General features: G+C 38.2%; 1 protein-coding gene across 5 annotated transcripts in view; it reads right to left on the minus strand.

The window, feature by feature from the left end:
- The window catches only part of CDK14 (cyclin dependent kinase 14), a 319768-nt gene that overhangs the window by 171785 nt on the left and 128554 nt on the right, over positions 1-19429 (minus strand). For all 5 annotated transcript variants that reach the window (XM_010399183.3, XM_010399186.3, XM_010399187.4 and 2 more), the window contains one exon: positions 13594-13688. In XM_010399183.3, the coding sequence (XP_010397485.1) occupies positions 13594-13688 (95 nt within the window). The remainder of the gene's footprint in view (positions 1-13593; positions 13689-19429) is intronic.

A 19429-nucleotide genomic window follows, 5' to 3' on the forward strand; every position in this document is an offset into this window, starting at 1 on the left:
AGAGAAGAACTCTACAGAAAAAGCTAGGAAAGTCCAGAATTAATGGGGTTTATCCAACCTTCTATTTGTTTCCCCATTAAATGCACATTATGATAACTCTTAAAAGGTGTAATGTAATCACATACTTTTTTTCCTTCCCAGGATTAGACATACTCATTGAACAGAATAGGAGACACTTGATTAAAAAATAGCTGTGCTGTTTTATGGTTGGGAGGTTTTTTTTTATTCTCAAATAGCTTGCAGTGTCTGGCTTTTTTACTACTTTGAAGACAGAAATAACCTCACAGGTTTTTCTACCCTGCTTATCACTATGCTACTGATACACTTTACAACCATAGAATAATTTCATAGCAGTGCACAGGACATAAGGCATTACTTCCTTTTATCGGACAGGGAATTGAACCAAAGACAAAAAAAAAATCCTAAAAATCACTGATCTGGGCAATTCTAGTCAAAGAACGTTGGTTTTAACTTTTCAGAGTATTTGGCACTATTTAGCCTTCTGTGTTTTGACTGACTGTGGTGGTAATGAAAGATATTCTGGTGTACACATGCATCCTTCACCCACACACACCCCCTCTTCCTATTCTCTGTCTGATGGACAAGGTGGTTTGTCCTAAGCTAAGAACACCAGGTGGGCATTGCAGAAGGAATTGTCTGGATGCTCGCATTCCAGAGATGGGGAAGCTGATATGTTGTTATTGACTTTGGTGCACACTGGCTTGAAAAAGAGTATAAAATGCACTGGTAATATTTAAATACATAATAACAATAAATCTAATCATAATCATCCACCTAATCATTGTGTCCTTTTCATGCCTGGCTGAAAGCCTGGTCTCAACTACTCTGCAACACTGGCTTCAGTTACAGCTGTAAATGTGTGATGCTTTTGCAAAGGAGACTGAGAATTTCATGCTGAATAGCAGAAATCTGTCATATCAGAATTGTGATGATAGCACTTTCTGCTGGTGATGACAATTCTCAGTACAGCAGGGATGGAACCCAGTTCTCTACACCAGTATTACCTGACTTGAAATGATACTTCAAATGAGGCAGGAACCTCAGAAGATGCCCTAGCTCCCACATTCACAAAAAATGAGAGAAATTCAACAACAACCACATGCCTTCACCAGAAAATCCTCTGCAGAGCTGCATAACAAATGTTTCCACAAGGATGAAAAAAGGAGATTGCCCAGGCCATCTTTATCTTGGTGTACTTCAATTTTAAGAGCTTCACTTTTCCACTTCACTAACAAAACAATGTTTTGTGCAAAACTTGTTATGCTTTAAGTGAACCACTTGATCTCTTCTCTCACTACTGGCTTACCCAGAAACAATTTCACTTGCTCAGAACTGAATAACTACAATATTTGAAGTGAGAAACTAAAGACAAATCTTTGAGATGAGAGGGGGAATCTTCAAAGATAGCTCTTAAGTACAATTTATGATTTTTCTGAAGCTTATCACTTGACTAGATTTTGGATGATTTTCAAAATAATAGCCCAACGCTATGCACAGAACAAAGACTACCCATCCCCTAAATGCCAAATCCATACTGTACAGCTGGAATATTTACAATAAGGATCCTCCAGATATAGGTTCAAGATGTGTTTGCCATTTTGGCTGAAAGTAAAAGCAAATATAGACAACCTGAGACAGACTTTGGCATTTTTTGCCTTCAAATAATGGTGTTTCACTGCTGCGTGCCATAAAATCACTGCTCCAGGGCTGCACCTTGACTTCAGGGCTCTGGCACACACAGCTACACCTCCTTGAGAAGGCCCTGTGCAGCTTTTTTGTTACCTTCTCTCGATGCGTTAAAACACAAACCCTTTCAGTGCGTGTCTCAAGTAACAAGGCCTTCATTAAGAAACTCCTGACCCTTCCTGGGCTTGATGGCACAATTTCTGCATAGACCAGAGACTGCACAATGCTTCCTAGGACAGGGGATTAAAAACTCATGCTCAGTAATGCTGGTTCAGTGAGTCTCGTTTCCGAACTGAATGTAGAAGCACATCAGCCAATGCCTTTTTTTGACCCAAACTTTAATTAATTGCAAATATTTTCCTCCCTGTGATGAAGACAAGTATAACAACTCCTACAGGTAGCTGAAAATGAGAGAGAGATTAAGTTACTTTCCCAACATAACTGCTCATAGTCTAAACAAAAATCAACAAAGTTGTACAGGGATTAAAAAAAAAAAAAAAAGAAAGAAAGAAAATGCACACTTGCTCGGACTCTCTCTGTAATATTTTGCACTCATTTTTCCCCCATACCATCAACTACCATGACAACTCTACAAAAAGTATGCCTTACTTATGAAATATTGTCTTCCAGACTCACATGAAGAAATGAATTGATGAGCTGGGGTTTTGATTTAAACTTGGGGCAGTGTATAATTGTATGAAGGTCATTTTTATTCAGCAAGACTCTGGTTTATGTAAGTAGACACATGTGTGTTTATGTTTGTGAGCACACTGTGTATAAGCATCTGCTGAAGGGAAAAGAATTCTGACTGATATTTGTACAGCTGAAGCAAGGTTTATATACATTACATCCTAGTTCTGGAAAAGAGAGGGTATGCAAACAGAGGGGGAAAAAAAGGCAAATGTTGATGGTGCAGACTCTTCCTTTCTCCTCTTGAAGGAATTCTAATTATGAGTAGATGAGTAAACCACAAGCTAGAAAATGTCCTCAGATATGCTTAGTGCTTCACTTTAACATCAACTATTTTGCTCAACTATCTTGCTCAGAAATCAGAGATTCTGCTACCTAACACAAACATGTTCAGACAAAGGGCAGGACGTTTCCTTTCAAAGGCACAGCCAGTGACATGAAATGATCTCCACTTTGCCCACCCTTTTCCATAATAATAACGTGACTATCATTCTCTTCTAATTAAATTAGTCACTTCTAGTTCCCATGCAATACATTCTCTTTCCCTCCTCTTCCTCAGTCATGATAAATCTCTATGTGACTTAGTCGTCCCATAATTCTGCCTAATTGGTTTCAGCTGTCATTTTTGAAGCTGAAACGTACGGAAAGCCCGGGGCTTGTGAATGGAACAGGAAGCACTTCCAACTGCATTCCCATCATGTAAAACCAGCAATGTGAAAGAACCCTCCCATTAAAACAAAAACAGGAGTATTTGGCTGCCGGCGATGCCATCATGCAGCAGACAGATTGTGCTGCTCCACTGAGGCAGTGAGGCTGTTGTGAGCCATTCCTCTCTGTTCAAAGGGGAGCACATATTATTTATGCCCTAGCAGCTTTCCTGACTAAAATACTTCCCCTTCTGTCACCAACAAATTCTTAAACCGATAATATAATTTACCAATAAAAGTACAGGCACCAGGAATATTTGAAGTGACAAGAGAACAAAAAAAGTTAATTCCTTTTAAATGGCATGTGTCCCCCAACCTAAGTGCTCTGCAGATTACTGTGCCACAGTTTAAACTTATTTCATGTCACTGGTATTTTCAAAAGTGTCATAGACTCTTCATTTTCATGTATTTCTGTGGCTTTCTGTAATTCAATCTCTTCCCTATATGAGATGACAGTGTTAGCCATGCTAACAAAAAATACCCTACAAGGTGTCTCTGGGTGATACCTAAGGAACATCCAGCAAAACAGCAGCAGGCATCAGCACCAGCTGTGCTGAGCAGCAGGAGAAAGATATATATTAGGGATTCAAGAAAGAAAAAACTGCCCCACCAGACAACCTTAGTGAAAACAACTCTGCTAACAGATGTTTTTAGTGCCTTGGATTTCTCTCACACTATCAACAAAGACAAGTATACTTCAAAATACATGAACAATACTATACAGAAAAGGAAGCTAGGTGGGGGGTGAGTACATAATACAGATAGAAACCTGTCTGAAAACCCCAGAGAGAAAAAGGGATGCACAGTTGTCTGATTTTTTGGCTGTTACTAGAAAAGATAAATTTATTTATGGATACAAAACCCCTGTTCATTTCACAGAGAATAATCTGGTTTCTTACAGACAAGTGAAACACACACTACTAAGGAAAGAATTGTTGAATGAACTAAGAGATCTTCAACAAAATACAGTTTTCTAAAGATGCTAGTTTATCCTCCTCCTTATTCTCTGCCCACCTTAATAATTCCATCATCTTTGTGTTCTTAGTAAATCAGGTTAAGGAGACATAACCCACTTAATTTAGTGAGATTATTTGAACAAAAGAATGGCATTGAAAAAATCAGTAGGAATTCCTGCTTAGTATGACCAAAACATAGCATCAAATCATCAGCTTGTGTAAACTGTGATGGACTTAGAGACCCCAAAATCAAGAGAGTTGGGACAATTTTTGCAAGCTGTAACACATGTGCCCACAAGGATGGACATGTGCACTTTTTCTCTAATTTTTTATGTCATTGAGCTTCCACAACACTGACCACGATATGCACATATAACAAACAAACAAGCAAACAAAGATAAAAATAATAAAAATTTGAAGATATGAAAAAGTTTCTTGTTAGAGCATGGAAGATACCCATAAGATCACAGTGAGATTACTTGCTCCAGGACCATGTAAGCAGAATACGTACATGGCAGGGAGGCTGACACTCCACATACAGCCACAGTAGGCAAGTATCCACACTAATATTGGCATGGTACTGACCATGGATAATTCAGTTGTATCTGCACAAGCTCAGCTGGCACAAGAGCCCTTCCTATGGTGATGTGCTTGGCTACAAAAAAAAGGCCATCTTCAGAACAGGAAACAACCAGTGCAAAGACTTTCTTTAAAAGCTTCCACATCTGTGTAGACCTCTCTTCACACTGGCTGAGTGATTTTTTCCTGTCATGTATCCTAATCCTACCCATGCATGACTGTAAGATTAATAAAGATTCTACAGGGAAAAACTCAGTTCAGACTGCAAGGAACACAAAAGAAAAAGGATGCTTCCATGGATTAGATCCTCTTTATTCAAAGTAGTAAAACAGAAAAAACTATTAGGGCTTTTTAACTTTCAAGACCTGTCTTTTTTTATTACTTAGGCTTGATTCTTGATTCCTGCTATTCACCATTTCTTAATTATCTTTTACATCATAAAACTATAAAGGTATCTGCAATTATTGACTTATTCATTCTGACTTCAGAATTTTTACTACTATTATTTTGCCAGAACTGCTCATCCCAAGTTTCTGTTTTTAAAGATTGCATAGATGTATTTTTATCAATATGACTAAATTAGTACAAAGCTACATACTTCGCTCAGGAAGGAAAAATCTATTTTTAAGATTTAGAATTATGGTAATCATCACTCTCTAAACAGTAAGTTTTGGATTGGTGGTTTGTTTGTTTGTTTTTTCAATCTGAACCAAATAAATCAGAGCTTCACATTTTAAGAGGAATTAAATAAGAGTTACAACCCATATTATTAAAGAGAGCATGAGAAAAAAATGTTTAACTAGACTGGACAGTCTCTAATGCAAGTTGAGATACTGTCAGGTTTCACCTCAGAGAGACAATGGCAATGCCAGTTTATGACTAAAATTAAAAGATAAGGAATATGTGGGATGCCACCAGAACTACTGATGGTAGGGCTGTGCAGAAATCTGTAACATAGAAATAATTAATTACTAAAAAAAACAACCAACAAACCAACACAAACAAACAAAAAGCCTACAACTAGAATAATTTCTTTTTTTAAACTTTGTTTAAAGTAGTAAAAGAAGCTGATATATTTTTTCTTCAGTTCCTGACACAGGGAAGCAACAGTGTATTAATGTCACTGAAAGACTGAAAGTGTTTATATTTCACTGATGAAAATTATGATGCAGAAAGATCCATATAGAACGGATTTCAAAAAGAAAAACTAATAATTTTACCTATATCTACTATCAATGACATAATTCTATCAATTATTTGCCTAAATTGTTCTTTAAAAACTGACACTATTAAACAAACCATCACCCCATAGTAGCTTCTTTAGTGCTTTGTTATTGTTATCAATAGAGGCACTCCCGGAATTTAATCTTTCTCTTCCTTACATAATTTCAGGTTTCCTTTTTTATCCTCTTTACCATTCACATAGAAATAGGTCACTGGCTTTCTCTATGATATATTTAAAGGTTGTAAATGTCTCATAATTTTTTTATCCCCAACTCTTAAGAGCCCTATTTACTTAGACTTTTCCTTAGAAGGCTTTATTCTCGATGTTTACTCATTCTTGTCTTTTTCCCCTCAGGTCTCCATCTGATTAATGTCTTTCTTGCGTGTACAAATTTACCCTGTAGGATGGTGGGCTTACCTGTACTGAGTGTCATCACTGGCATGTCTATTATGCCTACTATGCATGTCTATACTACATGTATGTGTTTTTGATGGACTTCAATGACACTTGAATTTTTACCTGTAATTTAGGAAAAAACTAATTGGGATCTGTCAGAAGGTAGAATATCTCATGTGATTTCCAGTATTCCATCCGTCAGCTCAACTCTGCATGTTTCTTGTCCTTTGATTTTGTTGTGAGTATTGTTTTGGGGCTTTTTTTAATACTTACATTGAATGCAATTTTTAATATTTAATAAAAAGAAGAATAAATAATAGATGCTAATTATTAAATGGTGCACAACACACCGCAAATCTAACCAATATTTACCAACCATTAGTAAATTGTACAAAAATTGGTCATTGATATACACACAGCCTTCTAGCCTGTTGGACTGTAAATCTTGATTAATTTTATTAATATATCTATTCATCAGCATGTGCTCTCCATATGAAGTCTACACAACATTTGGAAATCCTGCAAAGACAGGATCACAGAATCCCAGAATATGCTCAGTTGGAAGGGACTCACAAGGACCTTCAAGTCCAACTCCTGGCCCTGCACAGCACCATCCCCAAGAGCCACACCGTGTACCCAAGAATATTGCATGAGTAACATCTGTCCTTGCTAGACATGTGTAAACTTCTTAGCCTAGAAGGAGTATTTTTATTTAAATTTAAATATATTTTCTCATTCCTTCCTTCCTACCGATTCCCATGTCTGGTACAGTCTTTACCTCTTGGCAAAGTGCTAAACAATTTCCTTCTGAAGTACCACTTCAATCCTTCCCTCCTGAAGCTTTTTTTTTTTTGCATTTCCAGCCTATACTTGGACATCAGCAGCTCCTGTCTCTGATCTGCTCTTTAAAACTTGAAAAACAAGGCTTTCCCAACAGCAGTATTCCTTTACTGCCTCTTCTCAATAGTACAGGATTTTCTTTCTGTTTACTCTCAGCCTTGTTCTGTCACCTTTTTGAATGCAACTTAAGCAATGCAACTTGTGGCAAACCTGGGGCATGAGGCAGGGTCAAACTACAGGGGAAGAGCTCCTTCTCTGGCCAAGGTAAACGGAAACTACTGAATTCAACTGCTCCCATGCTGGGAGTCCTGAGTGACTCCGCTCCTCCCCAGAGAGGACAAGCATGTTCACAGTAACCAAGGGTGTCTGCCAAGAGGTGACTGGAGGCACCTGGCCTGTTGCAGAGCTTCACCAGCTTTCAGTCCTTGCTTACCATAGCTGGACCTTGATTTCAAACGGGAAGAAAATCACCTGTCATTTCACTTTCACACCAAAATTATGTTATTCAGGCTCCAAGTTTCACTCTCAGTCAAGGATTAGAAGACTCCTCCTTCCTTCTTTTGCCCAGCTTCTCCCTAGGTATTACACACCACTGAAGGATCCTAGTGATAAGAGCTCAAAAGCAGCTCTGGGACACTATTGGTTTACCCTGCTCTCTCACCTGCTAAAAAAATGTGGCTTTTTTTGGTTTGTTTTCATAAACAATCAATGCCATCCTACCTTTAGTTTCAACACTTGTTCCCTAATAAAATAAATTAAAATGGAAAACCAGTAATAGCGTTCAATCCAAATTATCCAAAGTTACAAGAAATTGAAATTTTTCAATGGCAAAATTTTTGATCCTTGCAGGTGATGAATTTTTCCCATTTTCTTACATAATACTTTATAAGTATTATGTAAGACAAATTTGTCCCAAGACAAATTCAAAATCTCAGCTGTGTAATTCTTAATTCTGATAAAGATATATATATATATATACACATATATATGTCAATTTCCAATGAACTTTAAAATGAGAAACTCAAGCCTATTTTTTTCTTACAGGAAGTGGGAGGGAAATGCAACTAATGAACTTTATTAAATAAATTCATTGTACAACAACCTATTTTAGCTGCTGTAATGAAGCAATGAGAATTAAACTTTCTTCTTTAATGGAAAGTAATTTTTAGAAGCAAAAACATGCACAAATATTAAAATAGGCAAGGCAATTGAAAATGCTTGGGTTTAAATTACGTTATTAGATTACTCTGGAGCTTCTTCACTGTTGAGGCAGTCATAATATTGCTCATTACTCATCCTTCCAATTATAAGTATCTGTTCTTGTTGCAAACCTAGTTCATAAATATTGAAAGCATGATGTAAAGTATTGCTATACAAGCTCACTTTTACATGCCAGAAATAGGACAAGCTGCTGGTTCATTTATTGATAATAATATACTTAAATAATTATGCATAATACTAAAAACCTCATTATCATTCTACCAAGCCTGTAGCAAATACGTCTTGCTTAGGATTGCCTTTCAGCAATTAAATGTTTCTAAATTCAGTCATCTTCCTTTTAAATAAACAAGTGAAGCAACAAACGGTAGCAGCTAATGATCATTTTAGAGCAAACAGATGTGAGCCCATCTTCAGAGATCTCTCAATATGCCTGAGATCTCACCTGTAAAATTCACCACCTCCTTGGGCAAAGCCGGCCATACCAGTGACACTTCCACTAAAGGCACCATCCCCATAAGATCACCTAAACTAACACCTAAACAGAGCCTGGCAAGGAAGGGAACAAAACCCAACAGTCACACTCCTCCACTGAACTGTAAAGCTGAGCTGACCTTTTACTTCGGGAAGTCACTGCAGTCTTAGCATATGCAAAGTGTGTAAAAATTTAATATTAACATCTTGTTTAGCACATCCCAGTTAAATATACTGAAATTATTTTCTTTACCATCTATACGTGAAAATCTATCAGCCATTCAGGTTTTGTAGAGGAAATTCCAAGCAGCTCATTCTCAAAACTTCCCAGGTAGTAAGCAATGGCTCTCAGTCATCCAGTGATAAAACTGAGCTCTAAGAACACTTTGCAATACGCTGACGTAAGAGTTAACAAAGAACACAAAGAAACTATGCCTGAGTAACAAGGTACTGTATTCTAAACTATTTTTGACTAAGTTCTTTCACTCAAAAGGAGTTAGTTCCCTTTCTCTTCTTCCACATAAATGTGTACAGCTCCACATTCACCACCAAAATGTTTATACGGAGAATAAATTTTTCCTGATCTTCAACTGTCAAACAGAATTTTTAAAGATTGACTTTTCTTGGCTTTGCAGAATGTCATGGGTTAGCAAGCATAGTCTCGGAAGTGATATTCTTGCAAAGGGGTGCTTACAGCTTCCTCTGTGATCTGACAGAACCTATCAGCTGGCCAGTTTGAATATGGACAATTCTCTAAGCCACTTAAAGTTGTGACCGCCTCTGTGATCCACACTTAAGAATACACAAAACCCCCCACAGCTCTCTCTCGTTTCCGGTGCTGGGACAGGTGGTTGCGGGGCCCCGTACAGGGGCCTGGTGGGCCCGGCCCAGGCCCTGCTCGGGCCAGGCCAGGCTGGGCCAGGGTCATCCTGGAGCTGATGGGCCCTGTTCCACCCACGGAACGTTCCTCCTCCCCTTCCCCCCCCCCCCCACAGTCCTGCTATGGGCAGCCAGAGCGGCTCCGCTCCCCCTCTCCAGTGCGGCCAAGATTCAGCTGAAGCTGCACCGCTGTCCGGCAGAGATCATGTGACCGACAGCGATAAGCAAAATTCCAGCTGCAAGACCTAGGTGAGATTAACCCTTTTAGTACTGTAAAGAGCTGAAAACCTGAGGGAGGAGAAAGAGGAGATGCTTAAAGCTGAAATTCTGTTGTAAAGCTATGATGTATCAGAGTACTCATTGTAATTTCAGGAAGGCATGGGGGGTGGAGCGTTCAACTTGCACTTGTGAGCAAAAGCACCTGTGCTGAGATAGGCAGATGCTGAAGCAGCTGTAATTTAATGAGAAGTTTGAACAGGGAGAGATGGAAGCAATGAGGACTTTTGCTCCAAATGGAAAAAGAGAAAACCTCAGTTCCTAGAGATGCTCCCAGAGATAGTCCTAGAGATGAAGATGAGGAAGACCCTTTGCTCCCAGGGAAGGAGGAGGACCTCTGTTCCTAGAGATGAAATGCTCCCAGAGATGGGTGAAGAGAACTTTTATTTCTGAATGGCTCAACCTTAAAATTGTACCCCAAAAAACTTCAAGAGTGGACCTCGAAAGCAGTTGTGGGAAAAGCTGCAAGCTGGGGGAAGGGACTCACATGCGAGCAGAGAACCAACCCGGGCGGCTGGCTCGTTGTGATAATGTTTTCATAGCATGGGCAAGAGAGACTCCTCTTCCTAAATGAACTGAACAAGGCTATTACAGAAGTGGTAAACAGACTGAACATCTCAAGGGTTGTCTTTCTACATTGTCAGCGGGAGAAGGGAGAAAGGTGGGGGGGGGGGGGAGGAGAAGTGTTCTGAAGGTGTGGTATGATTTTTTTTTTCTCCTTTTAGGTCTGTTAATAAACTTCTTTATATTCTTTCAAGTTTGGTGCCTGCTTTGCATTTCTCCTAATTCTTATCTCACAGAAGGTAAATAGTAATGAGTATTTTGGACCAAACCACTACACTAAATTGGTGTTTCTGCCCAGTTACAAACACAACCCGCTACACAGACCACCAAGGTTAAAGTTAAAAAACTCTGTCATGTTTTCATCTGACAGACATTAAAAAAAAAGGTAATTTGAAGGACCCAGAGAATTTAATGACTGCCATGTTTCCTTTCAGAGGCTATTCTGCTTTCAGCATTTAACTTATTACTGTAATGCATTTTGCAATGAAAGGTGCTACATGAAAATAAATTTCATTTTACTGTTTCAGGGTCAATGCTGAAACTAAGCACTTCGGATAACCTCAGACATTTCACCAGTATTATTTTCCCCAATGGAATCATCACCAACCTAGCAACACAAAGTTTCCATTTTCTGAGAACTCTCGGATCACTAACTGTTCATTCCTAATTTAGTCATGATACCTCATTCAAATGTCTTTTATTACGTTTGAAAAGGTCAATAGTGATCAATGGCAACAGTGTATCAGTTCCATGATCTCTCTTTAGGAAATATATGAAATTCAATCCCTTTTAGGTTAGGATTCAGTCATTCAGAAATGTACACCACCATGTAATTTTAATCACATTAATATTTTGACTTCTTTCAGTGCAAATTACTCATATGATTGAGCTAAACCATGTACAGGTGTTAAAATAACAACAAATCAGACATTACTGATACAGAGCTCAGTAACACCGATTGCACAGCTAGATTGCATACTCGACCAGCCAGAATTTGTACATTTAAATGGGCAACTGTAATTTTTGCCTCTGCACATTCATATTATGCACCGACTGGAAGATTTTTAACAAAAGGAACAAATGAGATCTTTGCAATCATGCAATTAAAACCTGTATCATGCACACCCACAAGAATTCAATTCAGGTTATGTGGGCACTCTCGAGCATTATCAGATGGCATTAGCTATTTGATCAGACTATAACTTTACATTATCTAACAATGAGAACAGACTTTTGTTATGAAATGCTGTCATCTTAAGGCACAGGAGCATGTTACAATGTCATTATTATACATTTAGGCTGTTAGGAGAGAATAAAGTATCCTTCCTTTCTTCCTGAGCACCACCTTGAGAGACTGCCTACCAGCCTAAACACTAAAATATTACTTGGATCAGTTGCTAGAAACCATTACTAAATGAGATTCTGAAACAGTCTCAATAGCCACCAAATGCCATGGGAACCAGAAGGTGCAACCTCCAGCAGGGTTAGTTCATTGTTGAAAAACAGCTAAGTGAATCCAGAAGAATGTGCCACTGCATGAAGTTTAATCTGTGTCTATACTTATCACGGACAGTACCATGATATAACATGTGTCTGGGAGCCAGAGTCTTAAACAACCTGTCAAAATAACCTTACTGGATATAAAATCTAGAAATTTGCATCAGTGTAATAAGAAAAATGTAAAATCCAGAAATTTGAAATTAGTATAATAGGGAAAACCATGTATTTTAGGGAGAAACATATTCTATACATCTAATTTCTCAACCAATTCTGAAGAATACAGCTAAATACAGCTGCTGATAAATGGGACTGCAAAATGTATTCATGTAAAGATATGCAAATAAGTACACTGACCATTACATAAAATTAAGTATCGAGGCTTTTCCTATGCTAATTCAGTGTGTAAGTCAGGAGCAGGAGAATCACTGATTTTCAGAAAAGGAATTAAATTTTCATTACTGTTCCAATACCTGAGGTAAAAAAACATGTACTGTATCAAATGCTCTCCAGGCTGCTGCAGCTAAATACCCACACCTTCACAGTGTAGCACTTTTATGTAAATACACAAGGTGAACAGTTTCTCCAGACAACATTTTGAAATGCTGTGTGCATTATCATGTAAAAATTAAGGCCTGCCCCCAAGAAACATACAAAACAATTCCATCTGTCTTAAGCAGAGATGTATTTAGAGTAATGCTAGCAACCACTGTACTTTATAAACACAGTGTCTTACAGACTACAACACAATAATTGCTATTATACTGAAAATCTAACGATCTCTAAACTAATTTTTTTCTTTTAAATTACATGTTCTTGGACCCATCTGTGAAAACTGGGAGGTTAATTATGATAGTACATTGCATAATTCCACAGCTAAATGCTAAAGTAGTTCTACATAAATGCCATATGTTTGTCTTAGAAAAACTAAAAAGATTAATTAGGAGGCCAAGGCCAGTACTTTGGAAAGTAATACTCTCAACACAATTAGATCCTTACACTGCCTACTATGTAAATTGAAGTTTTAATTAAGAGGTAAAGCATTAGTCATGGAAAAATGTAAAAAAAAAATCCTACATTCTAAATTGCATGCACCAGACTTTTTTTTTTTTTTACTGGCATTGCTTATAAAAAGACACTCTGCACAAGCCAATCACAAAAAAAAAAAAAATTTAAGTTGATATATGTTTTTCATCAAGGAACTACCTGTTAAGCATTTCAGCCCTGTTCTTCTTCCCTACATTATTCTCACCTATTTAAAGTTACCTGATCACATCAATAAAGAAAAAGCTCCAATAAACAAACTGTAACTAGGAAGCAGAGTAAGTTTGAAAAACCAACTCAACAGCATAAGGTCCTTCAGAAGCCCTAGCAGCCACTTCTCCATCTCTGAATCTGCTTTAGCCCAGCTTTCCACTTTTAGCCCACTCCACTACAAAGTATCATCTCTTACAGCCATCACTCTCCTGAACAAAGTAAAGGGTTATTTTGGCCTGGTTCATAGATCACTGATGGTAAAGAGAGCATTTCCATAAAATTCAGTACACTCTGGACCATATCTAGAACATATAGTCACTTTACTCACCACATATTCAAACACAAGTGTCAAGGTCTCCTTGGTGTGAATGATATCATGAAGCAGCACAATATTTGCATGTTTCAATCCTTTCAAAAGAGAAGCTGAAAAGAAAAACATACATGTTATCTTAAAAAGGATCCAAATATTTTATCTTGATTGGCTTTCTTTTTTTAGTAACTTAAATGAGCTTCATAACCTGACAACAAATAGTTGTACTTTAGTATCTTCTATGTTTATGAGTTCCAGTTTTTTAAGATCACACCTTCCCATTCAATGCTATTTTCTCCTCCTTGCTGGTCAAACTCAGCCTCACTCTGAGGCCAAAATGAGCTGGAGCAAGAGATGCTTTCTTTACACAGCCTCCTCTAAGTGAATCACTCATGTCTGAGCAACCAGACACCAAGGGCACTCCTACATTCAAAGAGATTTTTTTTTGTCTCAGACAGAAGTCAAGCATGTCTTTTCAAAACATAATCTTTCCTATCCAACACAACAGAGTTGCTGTCTAAATTAAGTGCAGCATCTGTCCTAAGAATAAGGTTTTAAGCAGTAATTCTCCTTTCTCTCAAACAACAGAAATTTAATGGAATCATTTGAATTAGCCCATAAAAATAAATACACGGTATTTTCTCACTATATTTTTTAATGGTACTAGCTCATGTTTTCAGAAAAGACGAAGACTTATCTAGTGAACTTTCAGGTAATCTCCTTCACTAATTTTTTTTACAACATAATACATATTTAATGTTCATTCCATATTACATATTTAATGTTCCACAAGACATGGCATATTTTAGCAATATATGCTGACAAGCCATGTGTTGTTACCAATGTCATTCTGTCGTCGGTGCCTTGTCACCTCATGCATACATCTGAGCAGGACTATCAGTCACCCTAGCAAGTAAATAATAGATACAAAGACATGCAAATGAGTGGCATATTTCTAAACTCAATAATGGGGAACTATTTCCTGTCACCCTTCTACTTTTGTCAAAGAAAATAAATGAAAGACCAAATGTGTGTCTCAATCCTTTACTGTGCAAAATGGAAACTACAGAGCTTCCACAGCACTATTACCCCTTGCTGTCCTATTCAGGGTTTTCCATCAGGCTGAGGTAACTCCAGGGGTCATCTGGCTTTGAATTAAGATAAATATATATCATCTCTCACACTGGTCTTTAGGAGATCAATCTGACAAGTTAATCACTCTAGGAAGCAACACAAAAGCAACATGGCATCTGGCAGCATCAGTGTTCCTCCACAAACATCCTTAGCATCAAAACTTTGGAGTTCATCCTAGGCAGAAGGCAGGCAGCAAAGGGGAAAATACCATAAAGCTACTTCAAAGTGAGTATCATCACAGACATCATGATGACAGGACTGTAAACCTGCGAGGAAGCTCTATGACCAAGAATGAGGCAAACCTGCAACCTGGCTGAAGAGGTGAGAATAAAAATTTCAAAAGAGCTTGCTTTGGCCTGCACTCCATAGCTCGTGCTATTTAGAGAGCCAGCACTGAGGAATCTTTCCTGTGCTCTGATTTTGTTGCCACTGAGCTGTAAAACAGCTACTGCAATTATAAATAAGAATTCTAAACATTTGATCAGCAGATGTATAGCAACTTTTAACATTCCACAAATTAAATAGAGGCCTTTTTCGGAAAGGAAGAGCTGTGTGCAATTTTCATGGGATCCTCATCTTAGAAGTTGGAGAATTTCTTGGAACTAAAGCTCAGAGAGATTTGGATATGTTGGGGTGTTTTTAAAGACAATGATGAGAAAAGGGTATGGCTACAAACAAAAGATAAAGAGCAACTGTTTTGAAAGGTACCTTCTAGCAGAAACAAGAACTCTTAACCTGGGGAAACCCTCAGAAGAGTTCACCTGAAGTAACTGAGGTTTTACCAGCTCTTTCCTCAAACCTTATTGAACGAGCATACATTCACAGACACTGGGAACATAAAAACTGCCTCCTAGCAGAGCCCGTGTCAAACTGTAATAGTATTTATGACCTCTGACAGCTTTTGCTGTTCAGATCATCACCTGAGGCCTTAGTTCCTCTAGTTAGCCATTACTTTGTTGCTAGAACCTCTATATGGGTCATTAAAGCTTAAACAGTATCTTGAAAGCAGCTTACCTCAAGGTCTTTGCAAATACTGTCTTTCCCCTTCAGTCCCCTCCCCCACTCTTATTTATCTTCTCTAATATCCAATTCTCCCCTTTTACAGCCTCAATTATCAGCATCTGCCATATATTACAAGAACTACAAAATATCACCTGCAGGGAGAAATTTCTGTCTTCTCCATTAGTCCAACTGAAATACAGTAGGTAAAATAGCACAGAGAGCAAAATCATCTTAATTGCACTAATTTTACACTGCAGAAATAAGCAATTACACTATCAGTTTATATTGTGAGAAAACAAATGTAACTAGTGAAAATAAGAGAATTACCCCACATGCTCTTCTATCATGACTTACCATTAAGATTGCCTGTCTTGTGAAAACACTGTTTTGTTTCTTAAAAAAAAAACGGGGTGGGGGGGAGTTAAAAAGAGAAAAAAAAAAGTTGTCTGAAATAGGAAAGCTGTTTCTTCTTCCACAGAGTACTTTAAAAACAAAATGAAATATGAACCATCATATGGAGGTTTTTTTTTCCCCCAGAAAAACAGCTTTTCAGAACAAATGACCTATACACCTCCTCTTTTGGGCAAGTTTTTACTCGAAGGGGATAGAACTTTGGATGAACTCCACTAATTCAAAGACAAAACCCAGAAATTCATATCCAAAAGAATAAAAAAGAGTCCAGAGAATCTGTCAGCATCAGCTTGAGACAAGGCTGACTTTACCTTTGAACCTGCCAATGCAGCTGCTACTGGAGCTCAGTGAGAAGTCAGGTGCTGCTGTGCCTGGTGTTACTTCCAGAACAAAATAATTCTGTCAGTGAAGGCCATCTCCATCCAGTGATTATCACACACGGATTTCACACAGAGTTGTTTTCTTTTAAGATAAAAACCTAAAATGTTGTTGAAAAAGCATTGCAACAACTCACAAAAGTGGTACTAGTACTCACTGTATTCTTGACACGTATTTTTAATAACAAAATTATACAATCCTGCTTCAAAAGTACTAGCACTCTTTTTTTACCCTTGGTATGAAATGTAAGATAAACAGATGGCAGCACTTTTAATTAATTTCTCCAAAGAGTTCTCAGGAGGAACAGCAGCAAGGAATGTTAAAATGCATTTTTAAAACACTTTGGACAAAGTATTACATGGGTTTGAATGGCCAGGTGCTTTTCTGTCACCTGTGCTTGCACAGTCCCACACAGCAAATTCTAACAGTAAAAACCAGGGAAGGCAAATTGCTGACATACTTCAACAATTAACAACATCCCAGATGATAATTTCTGTGACTTTTACACAAGCTCATGATCCGAGTCGCTAAATGTACCAACACTCCACACTCTCCATCAAGGGCTAATAACCATATTTGCATACTTAAAGGAAACACATTGCATTTGCTTGAATAACCATCACAAACTACGCCTCCAACAAGGGGATGCTCTCATCTATTATGAGCTCCTGGCAAGCTGCCATATCGCTTGTGTTGGTCAAGGAGGTTTTTGCTGTTCCCAGATGAGCTGGATTCTAAAGTACACTCACTCCACAAGCAAGGCAAGCCAGATGGACTACAGCCAACTCTCACCCAAAACCTGAGTAGCATCAGTAAATCAGTGCTTTGCTCCCTGCAGGGTTTACAGCATCAGCTCAAGCCTGACACTCCATTAACAAAGCCTTGTGACTTTTAGATCAGCCTCAGCTTGGAAGTGTTTTGAAAAAGGCTATTCCTGTATCTCATAAAATAACATTTCACAGCTGTATTATAAATTCAACAAAAGTAACTATTACTATTGACTCCCAGGTCACATGGAAGAACTTTGCACTAGCAAAGATAGTAGTTTTGGACGTGGCAAGTATATTAAACTCGAATATTAATTATGGTCATTTGATCATCCATTCAGTCTTTCAGTTCCTGACTATCATTTTATTCTCACTTTGTGAAAAATCACAAATCTTCACTGTGGCCCTAGACAGAAGAATAACCCATGATTTTCAAACTGGCTGGTATTTCAGTGACACGGAAGCTTTTCTCAGCAGTGGCAGAACTCAGCCTCATGCTGATCATATGCACCATAATGTACAACTGCTGCTGATGCTCTCTCATATTTCCGCAAAGGCTGTGATACTCTCAACATTTTCCTAAAAAGTATAGATATAAAAACACTTGCTTTCCTCAGTAGCTGGATTGTCCTCTGGGATCACCATGCACCAGTGCTAACTATTGCTCATGCTGCTACTCACATGCAGCGCCCACCATTTCTTACTGCCACTCCAGGAGGATTTCTCTCATCAGGAGACTTTAGAAGACTGCACACCATGGAAGCTTGCACTTCTCTAATACTGTTAATGCAACTGTGCATCTCTGCTTCCCTGTTGGATTTTTGAGACGCCAAAGCACACACATTCTAGTCAGTAACACAAATCTCTGAAAGCAAGTAAGCTGCTGTGCTTCAGAGCCAAAAAACTTATCTTTAAAATTCTGCAGCTTGTCACACTCTGCAGACACAACGGTGCTCTCTGTCAGAGTGCCAACTTCCTTGCATACACAGTTGGGATCTGTCTCTGAGCTCTCCTGGAAAGCCATCTTTAGTGAGAAAACATTCATGGCATTTTTTTCTTATAATCATGTTTTCTGAACAAACACACTCAAATGTGTCTTATTGTCTGCACAAACTACAGTTCTGCTTCCCTCTCAGCAACTTATGTTTCAATCAATGTATCTTTCATAGCAATTTTTAAAATTTGGCCTGAGAGCACAACGGCCCTTATGCTTCTCATCCACTTCCCACACAGCAGGGATTTCTGTGTGCAAAACGTTACTTAGAATTCTACCACAGAGACAGGAATTCGGCACTCTGTTGGTTTTGCAGCAATAAATGTGCAGTAATTTCCTCCTCACAAATGCAGTCCCCAAATCTACTCTTTGCTATTTTCCAGTTCACCCATCTGAAATGATTTCCTATGAGCAAATAGCTTTGCTTTCCTAGAACCCTAACATAACAAAATTCAATTCAGTGAAATCTGTGCATCCTAGGTAAGATCACACCAACTAGAAACTTCCCATCTTCTCACCACAGGATATATTCTGCAGAATGATCATTATTTATAGCACATATATAATCCCAAGTAATTGATTTTAGAGCTGCATACCTATAAATGCACAGAATTGGTCAGCTTCCACTCTGATCTTAGCAGACACAATGCAATAAAGATATATAGGTCACTCTTCAGCTTGGGAAACTTTCTAGGAGGAAGTTTCATAACAAATTGCAAAAGAATTTGTGAGCTACAGAAAGAAGAAAAAGCAGAACAGAAAACTTTAGATGGGTTATTACATAAGCTTAGCTCAATTACCCTCTTTACAGCTAATTCCAACCTCATGAAAGTCTTTTCTAGATTTAACAAATGGTCCTTATTCTAGTTTTCATTAAGTCAAAAAAATGACAATCTGCCATTAAGGAAGCAAACAGTGTTTCACATGCTTGCAAGAAAGGAGTTGGTAGTCCTTCAACTGTAAGTTGCTTTGCTGGAGGGACTACATGGATCAAATTAGCTTCATCTACCCCCTAAGCCTCAATTCAGGCTTAGGGTGACTTCAACTTTTAACCAAATGCTTCTTTCATTTGTGAAATTTCTACTTGCTGCTCCTTCTTGAAAGTATAGTACGCTATTAGAGAAGAAATACAGAAAAAGGGTGTGTGTAACAACACATAGGCACCTTC

The sequence above is a fragment of the Corvus cornix genome, chromosome 2, assembly GCF_000738735.6.
Source record: "Corvus cornix cornix isolate S_Up_H32 chromosome 2, ASM73873v5, whole genome shotgun sequence".
NCBI classification, from domain to species: Eukaryota; Metazoa; Chordata; class Aves; order Passeriformes; family Corvidae; genus Corvus; species Corvus cornix.